The sequence below is a fragment of the Marmota flaviventris genome, chromosome 11 (genome assembly GCF_047511675.1).
Source record: "Marmota flaviventris isolate mMarFla1 chromosome 11, mMarFla1.hap1, whole genome shotgun sequence".
In the NCBI taxonomy this organism is placed as follows: Eukaryota; Metazoa; Chordata; class Mammalia; order Rodentia; family Sciuridae; genus Marmota; species Marmota flaviventris.
In genome coordinates, this window is record NC_092508.1 from 54,816,852 (window position 1) to 54,837,492 (window position 20,641).

The following is a 20,641-nucleotide window of genomic DNA, read 5'->3' on the forward strand; positions in this document are numbered from 1 at the left end:
TTCTTCCCTCCCCTCACCTTTTTGTGTATAAGCATCCAAATATCAAAGGGAACATTGGATCTTTGATTTTGGGGGATTGGTTTATTTCACTTCATATGATAGTCTCCAAATTCATCCATTTACCAGCAAAAGTCATAAAATCATTCTTTTTAAATAGCTGAATAATATTCTATTGTGTATATATTCCACATTTTCTTTCTCCATTCACCTGTTGAAGGGCACATAGGTTGGTTCTGTAGCTTAGCTATTGTGAATTAAGCTGCTATAAACATTGATGTGGCTGTATCACTGTAGTGTGGTGATTTTATTAAGCCTGCACAAGTCTTGACATGCCTCTCTGCAGCCCTTTCCATTATCTGCATTGCTGTCATTCTGTAGGAGCACTCCTGGATTGTCCTGCTGCCCCATGTTCTTCACCTGCATTCGTTTTCCACAGAAGATGACCCCTGGACTTCAAGAAAGTGTCATAAGCCTGTTCCTTTTTTTCTAACTAAACACCTAGATTAACCACTAGATTTAGAAAGGCCCAGGGGAAACTTGATATGACTTTCAGCCTGACTAGCATATCCAAAGCATCCCCAGAGCAGGAAAAAAGACATCCCATAAAGAAGACACCTTTACACATAAGTTCCAGGACATTGAAAATAAAGAAAGCATTAGTGGTCTTGTGAGAGTGAGTGGAGAAAGAAGGAGATGGCAAGTCACTCATGAAAGAAAGAGAAACTATCTAGTGTGCAGAACTGGCTGGAAAGAAAGCCCCTAAGCCCTCAAGTCCATTTTGCTAAAAGTCCCTGCTAGGCAGGTCTCCCCAATCCAAGTAACTTGTAACTCTATCCCTCTACTCAACTCCACCTCCCCCCCACCTCCCAAATTCATGAAAATTTGGTTAAAGTCATGAATTTCTCACATGGAGAACTTCATTTGCTAATTTCAGAGAAATTCAGTTCCATTAATATTTACTGAACATCCACAAGGTGCTGGGCAGTCCCAGGAATCCTGGGAACCCACAGTCTACAGCCTCATCCCAGAAAAATAACTGTCTTGGAGCATCCTCATTTCTGCGGGGTCCGCTTCTGGGTTCTGATCCCTGCAAAAAACATCAACACTTCTTCGTACTCAGTTTCCCACTGAGCTCCACAGGGGCCTCCCTGAAGCGCTGAAGGATTAAGGGGCGGGGAATGAGAGGGCTGGGAAGGTAAGGAGGGAATGAGGGGGAAGGAGTTAGGTGCCTTTCCCCCTTCTAATCGTGTTCCAATAAGGAGTCGATCGTGTTCTCAGGAGTGGATTCTGGCCGCCCAGGGACTCTTCCAGGAACCGCCTGGCATCCTGGGCCGTGGACTTTGGCTGGTCTGGCGTCCCAGACTGCCTCCTCCCCTTCTCTCCTCCCCCCAGGCTCGGTGCCTCACTCAGGGGCGTGTCCTGCCCTACCTCCCTTTCACAGTGGTCCACTCAGCCGGTTACAGCGGCAGCAGAGCGGCGGCGGCAGCCAGCGCGAGAGCAGCGGCAGCCCGAGTTTCCACGACAGGAGCGGTGGCTGCGGCAGCCGCTCAGGGCCCGGCACCTGTGCGGAGCGGGAGTAGCAGGACGAGTGTGGGTGGGGTTGGTGCCAACCACTCAGAGCCCAAGGAGGACAGGGCATCTCCCAGCTGGGATTCCACTCCTGGGAACAACCTCCGGCTGACAGGGGAGGTGGTACCGAGCTGGGAACGCTGGTGCGGGAAACATGTGCAGGAACAGCTAGAGGCCTCCGGGCAGGTCAACGTTTGGTCCAAGGGTAGAGAGGCAAGCGGTGCCTGGATCATGACAGCCTCCCGTCTGGACTTCGGGGAAGTGGAAACTTTCCTGGATAGGCACCCAGAGTTGTTCGAAGATTACTTGATGCGGAAGGGGAAGCAGGAGATGGTGGAGAAGTGGCTGCAGAGACACAGTCAGGGTCAGGGGGCTTCAGGCCCAAGGCCTGCTCCGGCTGGCACCGGCAACTTGGCTCACGACGGTGGCAGAACCAGCAATATGGTTGGTGGTAGCACTGGACCAAATGGCTCTGCCAACAGCCAGCCCATTCCTGGTGGTGGGGACTGTGGTGGGGTTCCCCTGAGTCCAAGTTGGGCCAGTGGCACCCGGGGCAATGGCAGCCTGCAGCGGAGAGCTTCTCAGAAAGAGCTAAGGAAGAGTTTTGCCCGCTCCAAGGCCATCCATGTGAACAGGACCTACGATGAACAGGTGACCTCTCGGGCCCAGGAGCCCCTGAGCAGTGTGCGGCGGAGGGCACTTCTCCGGAAGGCCAGCTCCCTGCCCCCCACCACAGCCCACATTCTCAGTGCCCTGCTGGAATCAAGGGTGAATCTGCCTCAGTACCCCCCGACGGCCATCGACTACAAGTGCCATCTCAAAAAGCATAATGAGCGTCAGTTCTTCTTGGAACTGGTCAAGGATATTTCCAATGACCTTGACCTCACCAGCCTAAGCTACAAGATCCTCATCTTTGTTTGTCTCATGGTGGACGCTGACCGCTGTTCTCTCTTCCTAGTGGAAGGGGCAGCTGCTGGCAAGAAGAGCTTGGTCTCCAAATTCTTTGATGTGCATGCAGGAACCCCACTGCTGCCCTGCAGCAGCACAGAGAACTCAAATGAGGTGCAGGTCCCCTGGGGCAAAGGCATCATTGGCTATGTCGGGGAGCATGGAGAAACAGTCAACATTCCTGATGCCTACCAGGTAGGACTTTGCCTTGTCCTCTCCTCCCTGAACCCCACTGGTTTGGCAGCCAAGCCTTGCATTATTACCCTTGGGCATCCAGTCACACATTCACTTTCATTCTTTAGGATACAATCTTGCTCTTTGAATTCTTTTTTGAGTTTAGGCTCCTTAGAATGTTACCACATTATCTTTGATGTAATGGTCTTTTTCTAACACAAGGTGGCTTATGGGAAATTCATGTATCACCCAATATTACCACATGTTTCTCTGTCGAGATACTCTGTCTTTAAGAATGTCAACATATGTTTTTAGAATGTATTTGTGAACTGCTAGGAGAAAGAAAAAAAAGGACTCTACCCCAGAATTCCAGTGTTAGTCTGAAAAAAAAGGGGGGTATTTTGGTATCTCTGATTTGCAGGGGGTGGGGGGGTGGTTATGATGCTTTTTCTTTCACTAATTCAAGGTTGGAAAGGAAATAAAGTTCCTAACTACTTTCTTATTCCCTCTCATAGCTTATATTGGCAATACTTCCACAATAAAAAAGAAAAAGAGGAGAGGAGGAAAGTTAGGAGAAGAATGGGCCTCTGACCCATTTGGCTCTTCCTAGCATTGTTTCTGTTGTTGAATTTAGAGAGATTGGACAAATAGAGGGACTAGTTATCTTTAGGTGTGAATATAGTATTATCTGCAGTCAGCTTTTGACAGGACTGAGAAAGCAGGGTTTTAGTTTGTAAAATAAACAACAACAAAAAAAAAATTGATATATTTTTTAGCAGCTCCCAAGGCTATTGGCAGAGTAAACACACTTGTTTTAAATGGAAAAGAGAAGTCAACATGCTATCATCTGGTTTTTCTAACCCTTTCATTTTCACAGTGATTTGTACTTGATACTTGATGCTGAATCTGAAAGCCAGTCAGTTCTAATTTCTTCAGTATCTATTCACTGAATGTGATGATGCTAGTTGTCACTTTCTATGAGATGTCTTCAGGGTTCATAGAAATTGAAAGTTCTTATTTTTTGTTATGAAAATTTTATAATCATTTGATGACTATTTCTTCTATTTGTTTCATAAAAGATGTTTCTCCCGTGTTTGGTTGCTATTGATTACAATTGTTAGAAGTGGTGGGAAGAACACTAATTGTAAAATTTTCCTCTACTTCATCTGAAAGTTTATAATTTTACATAGAAAAATTGATTGGGTTGTTCTAAGCCTCATATTTTTGTCAGATGGCTATCAATGTATCCTCTAATATTAAGGGATGCCTATTAAAATACCACTTTGTTAAGTTTTTGTTGCTGCTTAGATGAATTATTCATTATATCTTTCTTGAAGACTTTGATAGGTTTAGATCCAACAACTAACTAATGATTTTCAACAAGTGTCTATTTCCCCACAACCATAGAAAGCTATGAGAGGAAATAAAAGCATTTAGGGCTGGGTTGTGGCTCAGTAATAAGCGCTCACTTAGCATGCATGAGGCACTGGGTTTGGTCCTCAGCACCACATAAAAATAAGTTATTGTGTCCACCTACAACTATATATATATATATATATATATATATATATATATATATATATATATATAGATATGTCAAAGATTTTATAAAACAGGTTTAATAATCACAATTTCTTTCCTTTGCTATTGTTTCTACATTCTTTTTGTGCTTAAGCTACAAAAATCCCTTCCTCATTGGAAAATACTTGTTAAAGCTTGGGACTGCAGTGTTTTTATTTTTATTGTCTTTACTTATTCATTTTCTATTGATTTTCTCTTCTTTCTGTAGTTTTAATTTTTTATCATTCTCTTTCAGCTCCTAACTTTAAGACTTTTCATATGCAGCCCTTTTTTCTGGAGCGTGATTCTTGGTCTCCTCAACAGTTAACTTGTCTTCCTGCTGCTTGGAATTATGGTTATGGGTGTTGTAACAGGCATAGAAAATCAGGTTTCAGCAGCTGTTGCTTCCTGTGGGTTCTGCTACTACTCTGCAGACAGAGTGAAAGCTAAGTTGCCTTTTAATATTTGGAAGCTGACATTGGGAAAGGCAAGTAATGATGGCTATAAATAAGACTGGGATCTTAAGAGGATTAGCAAAAGGCAGGTAGGGGAAGGGTGCTATATGGACTTGGAGCTTGAGATCTTCTTTAACCTGCTTTCCTTTCTTTCTGGTTAGAAAGTTTGTTTTCTTTCTCCATTGGCTTCTATTATGCATTTGTGTATTTTAATTGGAATACATTTATGTATTTATAATTTTACTTGTGCTACTCTTCTTTGATAAAAAATACATTTTTCTTTATCTTCATATACACCATCCTCATTGGTGTAAACTAAGGAGAATTTATATATCAGTATCAACTTCTCCATCTGCAAAATGGACATAATAACTCCTACTTGGCAAAGTTTATTGTTATAAAAATAAAATGAGATACTGCATTAAAGCCTCTAAAAGGGTCCCTGGCATATTTTAATTACTCAAAAAAAAATGTTTAACAGTTTATAGTGGCGATGATGATATTCAGTTTGCTAGATTCTTTTTCTTTATATCATTATCAGTTGTTTTCCTCCTCATCCAAGACTGAGCTCTGAATTCAGCACAGCACATTTTGACCGGCCTACTCTTGCCCTGAGCCATGTTCCAACCTTAAATTAAGTGCTTTACAAGGAATATAGAAAAAGTGATTCTTCCACAATCTACTTAGAAGTCTCCTAAATGTGATTGTAACATCTGATCATATTCTAGCCTATTGAAAGTTCTGTACTATTCTTCTTAGTAAGTCATGCAATTTGAACTTTTTATGAAGTCATGTTGATGTTGTGTCCTTCTCCAGTTCAAGCATTTCTCCCCTCCTTTTAATTTTTTTTAATTTGGTACCAGCCTGAGTTGCAAGGCCTTGCTAAATTCCTGAGGCTGGCTTTGAACTAGTAATCCTCCTGTTTCAGCCTCTCAAGCTGCTGTGATTACAGGCATGCAGTCAGCTCCCTCCTCCTTTTTATTTCCTGCTGTTATACATTTTTCTTAATGAAAACTGACAACTTTCCAAATGCATGTATTTTTTACTATGATGTATTTTAGTTCTTACCATGTATAAATATCTTGAAGTTTCTAGGTAAAAAATATAACCATCCTTCCTGATTCTTTATGAACTAATATTTTTTTTAAAAAATTTCTTGCTCAAATTCAATTAGCATTCTTTTTTTTTTTCTTCATAAGATGTAATTTTTATCATGCAGAGTTTCAAAATTTCACCTCCTGACAATTAGATTCATTATCTTAATCACTGGATGTTCATAATATGAGCAAGAGAAAGCCATTGAAGACAATTATGAAATTGTGATAATAAGTGTGGCATTCTAAAGTCAAGAGTAGAATATTTAAAGAAATACTGAATAGTAAATAAAACTGTGGCAGCAAAAACCTCTCTGTTTATTTCATTATATTGTGTTAATCAGTCCTAAAAAACAGTTGAAAGTAGGAGAAAAACAAAGAATTGCAAGTGGAAAAATAAATTCATCTCAGGTACCTAGAATGATCACAGTGAAAGCAATTTACCATTTTTCTCTGAAAGTTATAAGTTATTAAATAGCCTACTTTAATATAGTAATGAATAAATTGCCCTCAAGAGGTTCAAATTCAAAATAAGAGCACTCAAGTAACAGGTGTTCTCTTTGAGATTATTCTAAACATCCAAAATATAGCACTTTAATCATTAATAAAAAGTGTGAGACGAATTTGTGTTAGTGTTGATAATGATGATACAGGTGTTGAATGGGCTTGCGTCTGAAAAGCAGGAGAATGTTTTGTTAGGTGAACTGAGAAAAAGAAAGAGGATGACGCAGAAGAGTTCCAGGTGTGCTAGGCTTTCAGAAGACCTAATCTGTTTACATAACAGATTCATTTGTTCATCAGATCCAACAAACAGGCACTAAAAAACCATTATACCCAAGGCCTTGAATAGGGAGCCTCAGGGTATACAAAGGTGAGAGAACACACTTCCTGTCCCCTGCGTGCTTACAGTTGAGGACCATGTACTCTACACAAACAGCCAACATTGAGCTATACTTAAATGGCAAAAATAAATGGTACTCCTCTTGGAGAAGAGTGGAGTCACTTTGTGACTGAGCTGATGATGGTAGACTTCATGGAGGCGGTTCTATTTGAGCTGTAAAAAGGGTTAGGTTTCCTAGCTTGGAGATGGTTGTGAATTGAGGGGATATGAAGCAAGTACTGCAAAATGGCTTTAGCAGACACAGTTATGAGGAGGCACAAAATATGTATAGGGGACATTGAGTGTTTTAATTTGCCCAAATTTTTCATATACTATATGTAGCATGAATATGCAAAAGTAAGATGAAGGCAAAAAAAGAAAGGACCTTGAGCACCTGGCTAATAGGTGGTTAGGAGCCTTTAAACACATATTAACAGGATCATACTGGTGTTTTGAATAACTTGGTATTGGTGGCTGAGTGGATTGAACAGAGAAAGACTCGAAGTGGTAAAAATAATTAAGAGTCTATTATGGTGGTCTGATGGAGCCATAATAAACAATTGAACTAAAGTAGCAACAGTGGGAATGGGTAGCAGGGGACAGATGGGGGATGTCGTGCAGATGTGGATTTGGGCTAGGAGGGAGGGAAGTCAATGATGACTCAGAGAGTCTAAGCCTGGGAAATATGGAGAAGGGTAATGCCTTTATCAAAAGACAGGAAGAGAAACTGGTTTAAAGGGAAGAAATTCTAAGCAGGATCAGCTATGTAATTTGTAGAACTTAGAGCAAAATGATAAAGCAGGGCTCCAGCTTGGGATGGAGAAGTCAATCTCCCCTTCCCAATATTTGCTCTCCAACCACAGCAATTTCCATACAGGGAATTCTAAGGGGTTGCAACTTCCAGGCTGGGAAATTCTCAGTATCTGGATTGGAGATGGATGAGAATTGCTGCTAAATGTGCCCCAGTACTGCCAGCTCTGGTAGAGACGATCATAACCTTGCTCTGAGATGACATGGGAATTGCACTTGACTCTCCGCGCATGCCCTCACCCAGACTTCATCCAAGAACAAAAGGCAATGACAGACTTGGGACTTGGATCTCTCCCCTGACTTATGTGACTTGGTTGCGGCTCCTGGTCTCAGACAAGTGATGAGGTGGGTAGACTGGATGGAACCTAAGACACCAGGGAACAGGGAGCAAGTAACCAACAGCAAATGGAAGTGGGAGAGGAGACTACATGTCCCAAAGCTCCAAGCTCCAGATTCATAGTCTTTGCCCCATTGGAACTGTGCTTGCAAATCACAAGTTCAAAGATTAAAATTATTAAAAAATGTCACACAGGGGCTGGGTTGTTGCTTGCCTAGCACATATGAGGCACTAGGTATGATCCTCAGCACCACACAAAAAAATAAATACAATAAAATAAAGATGTATTAATAATAAAAAGAATGTCACACAGGGCAGCATTAATCCTCAAGCAGTCTCCACCCCCACTCCCCAAATGCATTGGTCACATGTTCATGAAGTTGGTCCTGATTCTGAGTCATATTGAGTGTAAGGTGGAGAAGTTCAATTTTATTTCAGCCCAGTGTCTACTACAGTCTTTTACGTAGCCTCCATTCCATCCTAATTCAATTATATGTCATTTTCAATGCCTGGATAGTGTTTCTCTATTTCTGAGCTTTGCATCTTCCTTGCAGAACTACTTTTTCTCTATTTTTGCTCATCCAAATCGCCTCTGTTTCTCATGACATAAGAAGGGACAGCTAATTGCTTGTTCTTGAGAGGAGATGGAAAATAAAACAAAATATTATACATTAAATTATATTTAATAATACATTATACTATGTAGATATATTTATTATGTGTATTAACTAATACTATAATAATAAATAGTAGTTCATTGAATTTAATTTTTCACCTCATTTCAGAATAATCTCCATTGAAACAACTATATTTAAAGTGTTAGCCTTAGACAGAATTAATGTTAAGAATCTAGAAAACTCAGTGACAAAAGTTTTCCCATCACTGATTAGGCAGTGCTGACAGATGTGATCTATAGACCTGTGATTGAGTTGCTAAGATTTGCTCAAAAAGGTAGATTTTGGCCCTATTGAAACACTTGTTTTATAAAGGAGTTTCATGAAATCTTATTTCAACTTTGCACACAGGGTTTTAAAAATTCCCTTAAGCCCACAGTCAAATTCAGTAGCCCAGAGTCAAAATTGATTTTGTGCTTGCAGCAGGAAACATTTGCTATTTCAGCCCCTCTTCCCGACAGACATATGATCATGATAAACACAATGACAAATTGCATTTGCTGCTTTGGACATGAGGATAGATTACCAAGAAATACAGTTCCTACAGAAGCATGGAGAGGTAATCTAAGGTTAACTTCTTTTTCCCCAACCCATAATAAACTAAATGTTTACTAATCTGACCAATTTGTTTTGGTTCTTGAGGTTTGGATCACCTGTTTATTTACAAGGCAGGCTTAATTTGGAAGCTAGGGTCTCATGTTTAATATAGTGTTGAGGAGTCACATAAAGTTGCCCTCTGAAATAGCTGGGAGTTGTTTTATAGAAAAGTCAACAGATCCTTAAGGCATACAATTGCTCCCTAAGTCACTTATTTTAAGGGTAATATTTTGCAATGTAACCACATTCTTTTGGACTGTGGAATCTGAATCATAAAAAGGCAGTCTAACCATAAGAGAGTGGTTGGGTTTCTAGTATTTTAGGAGAAACTTTGGTTCGTGAACATTTATAGGCACTGAGGCTAAATCTATTTATTTAGCTTTGGATTAAAATAGTAAAGAAGATTTCCTGACATTAAAAACATTTGTACTTTGTATAATTCCCATGATTTCTTATTAATTGGTTGGTCTCAACTGAATAGTGGTTCCACATATTAATGATACATGATGTTTCCTATTGTAAAATTCAGCTTTAGGTTGTTGCACATTTAGGACAAGAAATCCTCCTTTCATCTGCATGAAAATATAGGGATCCTATGAGATGTCTCTTTACAGTCTCCTATCTAAAACAAAACAATATGCTAATATAAGGTAATGGTGCACCCCACTGTGGTTTAACCATGAGCCAGGCTTTAGCTCATTAGCTAGCATTTTTCTCTTTTAATCCTTACAACAACCCATTTTATAGAAGGAGAGACTGAGACTAGGAGGCATGAAGTAATTTGCTCAAAAGTGACTCAGCTGGTAGGTGAAGGAGCTGGTGTTCAAGCTGGGATCTGTGGACTGCAGAGCCTTCATGCTGCCACTCCCTGGCGGCCTCTCCTGACCACCAACTATTGCATACACACTCGTGCCTGTCCCTTTGCTTTATCCTTTCTGCTGGTCTAATTCCTTCCACTCTTGAAAACCTACCTCTGTGAAACTCACACTAGTCACTATCCCAGTCCACCCAAATTGGACATGATCTCTCTCTCCTTTGAACTTCTGTAATGAATTCACTATTTTCTCAGTATTATAACTGGGTACTTGCATTTCAAGATGTCTCAGATGTGAACTCTTTAATATCTAAATCATGATTTCCTCACTTCACATGTGCTGCAGTAGATCCTATAGTGCTTAATACAACATTTTCTATTCAATGGAGAAATTACCACTTTCATCAGTAAGTTCAGATGCTTCCAAACAGAAAGCTCAGCCTACTTAGATGATGTATACAGATCAGTCTGAAAATTCATCCCCTGAACACATATTTTAATCTTTGATCCTAAGTTTGAAATTTTTTTTAAAACCTAGGGCTTATGAAGTCCAGATAATTGGTGCACTAATAAACTCTCCACATTAATTGTTTTACTTCTAACCTCCCTTGCATTTTGGGGGGCTGGGGTTTTTGATTTTTTTCTTTTATTTCATTCCATGTGAAGACCATTTTATAGAGAAAGCAGACTAACCCTAACTAAACACTAACAACTAGTAACAGCCTGCTGCCAACTTCTAGAGAGGGCATAGGGCAGAGTATGACTACTCTGGATAGATAAATTTTCTAGTTTTTGTATTACCTCATTCAAATGGTACAACTTCTTGAATGTAAAGCACCCCTTCTAGCATAAGACCTTGCAAATGTTAGGATTTTTTATTTAAATATTCTTTTAGATGTGGGAAATTATATTGGTCAACTTTGTAAGTATTTATTTTTCAGGAATATTCAAGTTGATTGTTTATTAATTACAATTGATTACCAATCTTATGCTGCACATGTTCTCAAAAGGTCTCACCAAAATTGAAACTTATAAGACGGTTGTATTTATAACCTACTTTCCCCAGGTTGTAGTTATTAGGCATCCGTGGCCCATTTTCAAGTAAAAACCATCTGTTATGGTTTGGATGTGAGGTGTCCCTCAAAAGCTCACATTGAGACAATGCAAGAAGGTTTGGCAGAGAAATGATTGGGTTATAGCCTTAGCCTTATCAGTGAATTAATCCCTGATGAGATTAACTGCATGGTAGCTGGAGGCAGGTGGGGTGTGGCTGGAGGAAGTCGTTCATTGGGGTCATGGCTATGGGGTATATATTTTGTATCTGTAGAGTCTGATCTGTCTCTCTCTTCTTCCTGATCATCATATGAGCTGTTTCCCTCTGCCATGCTCTTCCACCATGATGTCCTGTCTCACCTTGAGCCCCAAGGAATGGAGCCAGCCACTTATGGACTGAGATCTCTGAAACCATAAACCCCTAAATAAGCCTTTTCTCCTCTACAGTTGTTCTGGCCAGGTCTTTCAATCACAACAGTGAGAAAGCTAACTAAAACACCATCTTTTTCCCTTTTGTTACTATAGTTGGCGCCAATAAATTGAGTTGATTGCTAAATTTCCTCCTCTTCCCACATCCCAAATTGCCACTCCTACCTCTAAAGAGGAGGCTACAACTGCCAGACCCAGAGAGAAAGAACAACAGCTGTGGGAGAGAGGCCCTCAAGCCAGAGATGTGCCCTGGGGGAGAGGAGCTCAGCCACTGGCAAACTGACCTGGTAAAGAGAAGGCTAACATTGTCCTCTTTGTGCCTTCACCTCCTGGCAATTCACTCACTGGCTGAACCCACTTGGAGACCAAGGGGACAAAGGGAGCCTGGTGGAGCCATTTCCAAGTTTAGCTTCTTGGCACAGAACAGGACAGTGAAAGGTGCAGGTGCCTCAGCACTGTAAAATAGGGACTATCCAGCACAGTTGTACATGAGTTTATTCACTAGGGATGTGTGTGTAGAGACCAACTCAGGTAGGAATAGCTTTATTTGACTTGAACACTGAATTTCTTTAGTATGTAGAAAATGGTGATCTAAACCTGTTGAAACAACTTCAGAAATGTAATGATGTTTCACTCTCTAATTCTTTCCCAATAATCCTTTTTTTAAATATATTTTTTTTAGTTGTTGATGGACCTTTATTTTATTTATTTATATGTGGTGCTAAAAATCGAACCCCAGTGCCTCACACATGCTAAGCAAGTGCTATACCACTGAGCTACAACCCCAGTCCCTATTTATTCTTGATATTCTATATCCATTGAAGAAGAAGCTCCATAGATGGTTAACTGGGCCAAGCACACCTAAAGAGAAGAGATGACTGGTAGTTTATGGAAATTTCCCATTGCACAATCTGATTAAGCTCATTTATTTGACAATTGAAGTCCTGGGTTACTAATAGTGTTGCTGTAAAAGACATCACAATGTAATAGAACATGTTTTAGATTTGGTATCAGGATTCTTGGATTTTATTCTCAGTTCTGCCTTAGTTTTCTTCAGCTATAACAGAGATAATATGTCAGGATGTGTCTACTTTATGGTGTTTTGTAAGGATCTAATCATTAAATCTATTCATTACATTCTCATGAGATAAAAGAAAAACATTTTCAAAAGAATAAAGTAAAAAAAAAATGTAAGGCTTTATTAATGTTTCAAAGTATATATATAGTCCATAGTTCACAGGGGCTGGCTCTGGAAAGGACCCTGCTCATGAAAGGAAGCTTGATCTGCAATGTGGTAGTACTGATGTATGTATAGAACTGTATAGAATATATGTTTATTTTCTTATTTTCTGTTTTCTTGATACTCTGGCATTTGGGGCCTTCAGTCTCCTGAAGAGACTGCCCCTCCCAGAGCTAGCTAATTTCCAGATAGCTAAGGACACCCCACCAGGATGCCTTTGATACACAAGCCAACCAATTGAGACCCTACACCCCCTAACCAATCCCTTTATCAAACAGTCACATACCATACCAATATTCTCCCTGCCCTAAATCATTCCAGGGCCAGGTATCAGAGAAAGGAAGACCAGCCCTATGACCTAGAGCCCACTGAAATTATTCAGACTAACAAATCTTAAGTTACTCAGTATACTTTCCCTGCCTCGTCCATTCCTTCCCTCAAGAATTCCAGTGCAGGCTTTGGGCCAGGCTCTGCCCTGTGCCTTTTTGCTAACTGACTGACCCTGGTCCTTCCCCAGGTGGCCATTTGTGCATGATGTGCCTCTTGTTTCTGGGGTACATTAATAAAAATTTCTTCCTTCATGAAAATCATTTCTGTATCTGGATAAAACAAATCCTGAGTATATTTTAATACAGCACCAAACACACATGATGCCTTATACACAGGTAATGATTATTTAAAAATATTAAGTAATCAGATGCTTTAAATGAAACATTAGACCGTGAGAATTTATTGGTCATAATACACAGTTTGCATTTGACAAGCAAAAGTAAGTTGAATTCTTTTTTATAATTGATCAATATGTTTATTTTTATTTTTTTAAAGAGAGATTTTTTTTAAATATTTATTTTTTAGTTTTTGGTGGACACAACATCTTTATTTTATTTTTACATGGTGCTGAGGATCGAACCCAGCGCCCCGTGCATGCCAGGTGAGCGTGCTACTGCTTGAGCCACATCCCCAGCCCAATATGATTATTTTTCTAGAATTATATGTAATTCTAAAAGTATATGTTGTGTTTCTATGCTATAAATCCCCATATAAAATGCTCAGAATGGTCATTTGCAGTATTATTATTGACATCTTAAGGAGTTTTTAAAATGGTAGTATGTGGATCAAGCACTTATAAACTAAATAAATTCTGGCAGCTAACATTAAAGGATAGATGAAATCTGAGTTTCAGTTCTTATAACCAACATCCAATAATTTGTTAGGCTGGGTGGAATCCAGCTTATTTGGGGCTCATTATTCCAGAGATCTCAGTTCACAGTTTTACTTTAAATGTGTTGACCATTCATTAAATCAAAGATAGACTTGATGCTTTTTGTTTGTTACTTTTAAGACTATGAACTGTTATTCTTGCATTTTTACTGTCTGTACTATTCTATTGCATTACCAGAATGTTTTCACCTTTACTTTTTCAATTAAAAAAAAAATTAGATGGTATTCCTTTTTCACTTAAATGCTTGTGCACAGTTTAATGAGCTAACGGTTTTTATGGGTATTTGGCAACTTAATGTGCATGATTACATATTTAAAGTTTAATAACATCTGTAATGGAATTAAGAACTACAGGCTTGGGACATTGTGGGAAAGATTATCCCAGAGTTGCTAAGGAAATCTTTCTAGATTTTTTATTCTTTTCTGCATAAGTTTCTCTGGAAAGGTGAAGCTATAAACCCCCCTCTTTAGTGGCCAGTTCACAAAGTACTGATGTTTCCATGTTGGCCTCCTCCTATTTCTAGAGGACTGCTAAGTGGGAGGGTGTGTATGCTGTGCAGGTACTAGGACTGGCTACTTCCTTTTCTCTTTTTTTTTTGTCTCTAGGTATGTGAGACTAGGATCAGATTCTTCTCTCACTTCCTTTCCTCTGAGCACTGGCTTTGAAAGCCTAGTACAGCCACATCTCCTTTTGATCCTAACCCTGAGATTATCCTGCAGAAAAGCAAGGAAGAGAGCAGCTCTTGGCAGTGACTGTACCAGGCTGAGTTAACCCTGCAGGGAGGGGGCACAGATCTCTGGAGAGGAGGCTGACAGCACAGCTGGGAGCTGAGGCATCTCTCCCCTCTCCTTTGCAATCCCTTTTTTAAATGGAGAAATAAGAGGAACAGCTTCTTATTTGGTCCCTCCTTTTTACTTATGCCTACTGTGGATAGACAGCAAGGAACTGGCAGTCAGGTAGTGCCTACTCATTTAAAATACAAAAGGCAGGAAAACATTTTACACCTTGAAATTGCCAAATTGAGGTTCTGCTATGTTAAATTAGAGAACAAAAAAGTCAGTTGGGAAAAGAGGAGTCACTATCACCGTAAGAATGTTTCATATTTAAGATCTTGGGTCTCTGTTGGAGGAAGATCCAATTTTATTTCTTAGAAACAGTCTCTAAAGAAACAGAATCAAGCATTCATGTATGTAGGAATATAGCATTGTCAATAATTTATTGTAGTAACCTTGTGAGGCTGTATAATTTCATGTAGAGTTATATGGAAATAATTTTTTATACCTTTATTTATTTATTTTTATGGGGTGCTGAGGATCAAACCCAGTGCCTCACACAGGCTAGGCAAGTGCTCTATCACTGAGCTCCAACCCCAGCCCCATATGGAAATAATTCAATGCTAAATTATATGGGGAAATATGGAGGTATATTCTGAAGTAGATATGCTTTCTCATTAGTGAGGGAAACTTAAATTTACTTCCAACCTACTTCCTCTCTTTACTCTTCATTGTTGACCTGACCCTCTTCCTTGAATGCTAACTTAGCAGCTACCACAGTATCTAGAAACTAATAAATCATATTTAACCTGATAAATCATGTTAGAATAAGTGAAAGAGTCTTTATTTTGTCTCAAGACTACATCCACTGTTATGGCCATTGTGTAGGTTAGAGTGTGTATTAGGGTTCTGCAGAGAGACAGAACCAACAGGATAGAGAAATAGTGAAGCCAGAATTAGACAGGCAGTCAGCATAGATAGGTAAATTGAGTCAGGTCAGATCAAGGAGGCCAATTTTGAGTGAGTCTGGGAAGTTGGAGACTGTCCCCTGAAGGATTGAAATGTTAATTCCTTCAAAGCCCTTCCTCCACCCTTATTAAGAACTTTCCCCTGCTTCAACCCAAAGCTAAATTAACCTGTCCCAGGAATTGCCCCTCCCTACAGGAATCTATAAGATTGTTAATTAATGTGTCCTTGGCTGCTCCAGCCTGCCCTTCCTGCTTTAGCCCACCTGTTTCCCACCTTTTGGCCATCCCACCCTAGGCCTAGTCAAATGCCTAGTCACAAATGCAGGAAGGAGAAAGATAAGTGGAAGAGGGCAGGAGAACAAAGGAAACCTAGGACACACAAAAAGGGCAGAACACCTTGCTTCTTGGGATACTGGGATACCAGCTTTGGCCCCCTTCTCCCTGCCTGGAGAAGTCTATATTAGCCGTTTTAAAATAAACCCTGCTTTATGTGCTTGCCTCAGTGTGTGCTTCTCTAATGTTCAGACTTCAACATGAGAGGAAGCAGGACTCCTCACTGATAACCAGCAGTATCAATAGTGTTTTAGTCTGCTTTTTCATTGCTTTGACCAAAAGGCTTGACAAGAACAATTTTAGAAGAGGAGAAGCTTATTTGGGGCTCATTATTTCAGAGATCTCAGTTCACAAATAGCCAACTCTGATTCATAGTAGAAGGGTATGGCCGAGGAAAGCAGCTCAGGACCTGACAATCAGAAAGCAGAAAGAGATTTAACTCAGCTCCTCAGGTACAAAATATATATCCCAAAAGCATGCCCCCAGCACCCCACCTCCTCCAGCCACACCCTACCTGCCTATAGTTATCACCTAGTTGATCCATTCAAGTGGATTAGGTTTAGGCTCTCAAAACCCCATCATTTCACTTCTAAATTTTCTTGCATTGTCTCCCACATGTACTTTTGGAGGAATACCTCATATCTAAATTATAATAGATAGATAGATAGATAGATAGATAGATAGATAGATGAATGAAAGGGGAACTGGTTTATGCAACAATGAAGGCTGAAGTGTTCCATGACAGGCTGTGTGCAAGACATAGACTCTGGGATGCTAATAGTGTGGCTCAGTCCAAATCCCAGGGTTTCAGAACAAGGGAAGCTGATGGTATAATATCAGTCTAAGATTAAGGTCTAAGAACCCAGAGGCCACAGTAGAACCTGGAGTCCAATGGCTAAAGAGGAGACTGGAGTTTTGATGTCCAAGGACAGGAAAGGAAGAACATATCCCAGTTTCCATAGGTAACTAGGTAGACAGATAGATAGATAGATAGATAAGCAGACAGACACATGAACTTTTTTCTGTTTTCGTTCACTCTGGTCCTAGGCCAATTGAGTGGCACTCACACTGAGGGCAGATCACCCCCACCCAATCCACTCAAATATGCAAGCTATCCTTTTCTGGAAATGTTCTCCCCCACCCCCCACCCCCACCCCCCGCCCCATAATACTTTACCAAATGTCTAGGTATCTCTTAATCTGGCCAAATCAATGCCCCAAATTATCAAGAGGTTCTCAGCATTGGCACTATTGATATTCTGGACAGATAATTTTATAACTTTAGTGAGTGAATGGATGACCTGTGCATTGCTGAGTGTTTAATAGCATCTTTGGTCTCTACCTGTTAAATTCTTGCTCACTCCTTACAATTAAAAAGTCTATAGACATTTTCAATTGTCCCCTGGGGGCAAACTGCTCCCCCATGACTTTGATGTAAGACAATTTGTCAACAATCATGTATTGCCTTAAGAATATATATAGCTTCTAACATAACATCCATGTCATCCCAAGGAGATTTTCATGGGTATGTGTACAAAGATTTGTCTCTATGAATATTCATTGTAGTGTTATTTATAATAGCATAAAATTATCAACCTAAACATCCAATTAAAGGGTTGGTAAATAGATTATTATTCATCATAAAATGGGATATTTAATCAAAGGAATTTTTTTTTTTTACAAAATGCTATTAAGCAAGCATATTAGAAGACAGTGGAATCTCAGTTTTCTTAGCAATAATGACAAAAGCTTGAGGGAAGTGGTTAAGGGCAGGAGTTTTGGAATCAGACACACTGCATTTGGTTCTCAGCACTACTGTCTAAGAGCTGCCTCATATTTTACCTCTTCAGTTATTTGTTCTGCAATCCCAAAATGTGGATAACAATTCCTATCTTAAAACATTGTTGTTAGGACAAAGTGAAAAAAGCTTAGCATGCTGTTTGCCGCTTTGTGAGGACTCAGTAAACAGTGATGAGAGTAGTCCATGGTGAAAGGCTGGAATGTGGTATGCCAAGACTTCACGAGAGGCAATCTCAGAGAAGTGGGCTTTAATTTTTCTTTATATATTTTCCCCAAATTTCAAAATATGTTTTAGTCAATAGTTAAGGAAACTATCGTCGCTTTTATGGACACTAGTCCAAATCTCTTAAGGAGATTGTCATCCCCTCCTCTGAGCTTAGTGCAGGCTTCCTGATAAATGCGGAGCTCTCCTCTAGGATAGCTTTTTTCCCTGAGCCTCTGCACCTTCAAGAGTGTGCTTCTAGGGCTGTCCCCAACATTTAAGTCCAATCAGCAAATGACGGGGTGGGAGAGACAGAGATGAGCAAAAGAAATGCGAGGTTTCTATGGGCCAAGTCGGAAATGACACATATTTCCTGCTCAGATTTTGTTTTGTCTTTCTAGATCTGAAGCACAGGCATGTGTTCATACCTAACTGCAGTGTGGTTTCACCATGTCCTAGTCCCATGCAGTCACTGCATTCTGCTCAAAGGCTAGGGGCTTCAGTGGTAAAATGGCCTCTCCAGCAGGTCCTCATGGTTTTTACCTACAATAAGATTTGAGAGAGAAACCAGTGAGGATTTAGGAGAGGGATTGGAAAGGTACAGGGAAAAGATTCTTACCTTTTTCCCACATTGTTGAGAATGCAATGGAGACTGGGACTTGAAAGCAGGAAATTTGGTAAGGAGATTGTTACCTTTAAGCTTAAATGTCTGAGGTTACAAGGTCAAGGGTTGGGATCAGACCTGGACACATAATTTGTGGCATCCAGGAAAAATGGGACAAGGAAGTCAAGCTCTTCTTCTCCCAGATATTACCCTCAGGTCAGTCCCCCAACACATGATAGATGGACAGTCCCAAAAGTATCACAGCCTCTGTGCCAAAATGAGCGTGTTACCTGGAACAGGATGGGAAAGAGCCCTTATAGTATCTAATACTGAACATGCCAGAGTGCTGCCAGCCAGGGGTAGGGACAACCAGGGCTTGACCCTTGTCTAAAACACAGAAGGGCTCCTGATCCTTCCCATACCAGACCCAGACTCCAGCTGGGGTTGGAAGGCAACAGTAGAATTCAGGCCTCTCTGTCAACCTGACCCTATTGCAGTCCTGAGTAGAATGAGAAAGGGTCCTGGGGTCGGTGTGGGGTGCCAGAGGCTGAGAACCTATTAGGAGGCTGAGCTATATATGAACCCTTGAGGCATTCCCCATCAAACTTAATGTTCAAAGCATAAAATCAAAAATAAAATTATTATGCATTTCAAAACAATGACTATAAAGCATTAAACTTCAAGGTGGGGGGCCCTATTTAGCATGGGACCCTGTCTAACTGCATTGGATATAGGTTCAAAAAGGTAACCTGGGATGGAGCCTACACTATGACTTTAATTGTAAGAATGAATAATAAGAATAGAAGCTCATTTTTTTTTTCTACTTACTCCCACAGTACTTTACCCATACAACTCCTATTTATTCTACTTTTGGTCATTTAATTTTGTCTCACCTGTCTTTCCATTGAACAGTGAGCTCCTAAGGGTATATAGCTTTCTTGGCTTTAGGCACTCTGTGTGTGGCATCGCGCCTAGCACATGGTAATTTAGTATTCGGTAAATTTGTTGTATTAGGTGGGTACAATGGCACACATTTATAATCCTAGTGTCTCAGGAGACCATCCTTAGCAATTTAGTGAGACCCTCAGCAACTTAATGAGATCCTGTCTCAAAATAAAAAGTAAAAAGGACTGAGGACATAGCTTAATGGAAAAGCACTCCTAGGTTCAATCTCTAGTACCAAATAAACTAAAAAATAAATACATGTGATATAAATATATATGGGAAAGGAATGTAATTGAGAATTTGGTTCCAGGGCAAGTAGCTTAAGTACCAGTGCTGTACTAAGTTCCAAGATGAGGGTAGGACTAGGGATTTAGCTAGTAATCCTGAGCTAGGCCTCTTACAGGCCAAGGGTCTTTTCATTTTCTCTTAAATAGGGGTGTGTGGATATGGAATCATGTATGGATCATTTTCTAGTCTGTGAATGTTGGAGAGACGCAGGCACAGGGAACCAAGCAATTCATCTTTTACCAGAAGACAAGGGGAATTCTCAGGGAGAATGAGAGCAGGAGAGGGAGGCATCAGCTAGACTCTCATATAACTGGGCTGGGGATTTGGGAAAATAGTAATGTAGTTAACAGCGGCTTTGGAACAAAGGAGGCAGATTCTGTTTTTTCATGTTTATTTAAATGACAGTGGTGCTATCTTTTAGGCAAGGCAGAATGATTCGCTAGGGAGTGTTAAAGGTCATGCTGGGAGCTCTCCTATGTGGGGTGGAAACTTAAGGCGGGTTCATGCACACACAGAGCCCAGAATCTAGCCTTTGATGATAGCAGATGCTCTGCTACTGCCACCACCCCCATTTTCCAAAGGTATTTATGTTTCTTTAGGCTGTGCTTGTTTCTGGGAAGCATCCTCCAAGATTATCAGATTTTCTTTTGGTCTTATAGTATTTTTTTTAGAATATCTATATTACCTGTAAGAAGTATGCAGTTCTTCTAAAATCACCAGTCACCAGTTTTGTTAAACAGCTAAATAGTGTATCCAAAGACACCTATCACAATAGATGATGTTCCAAACCTAGGGCCTCCATAACAACAGAGCCTCCACAAGACATTTGCCTGGCATGATCCAGAGTTCTCCCCTTTTCCTTTGTCTTCCGGC

At 40.2% G+C, this 20,641-nt stretch overlaps 1 protein-coding gene across 1 annotated transcript in view; it reads left to right on the plus strand.

The window, feature by feature from the left end:
* The first annotated feature begins 1,800 nt into the window (after nucleotides 1-1,800).
* Pde11a (phosphodiesterase 11A) overlaps nucleotides 1,801-20,641 on the plus strand; it is a 369,570-nt gene continuing 350,729 nt past the window's right edge. The window contains exon 1 of the mRNA XM_027946092.3: nucleotides 1,801-2,712. Coding sequence (XP_027801893.2) covers nucleotides 1,801-2,712 — 912 coding nt within the window. The remainder of the gene's footprint in view (nucleotides 2,713-20,641) is intronic.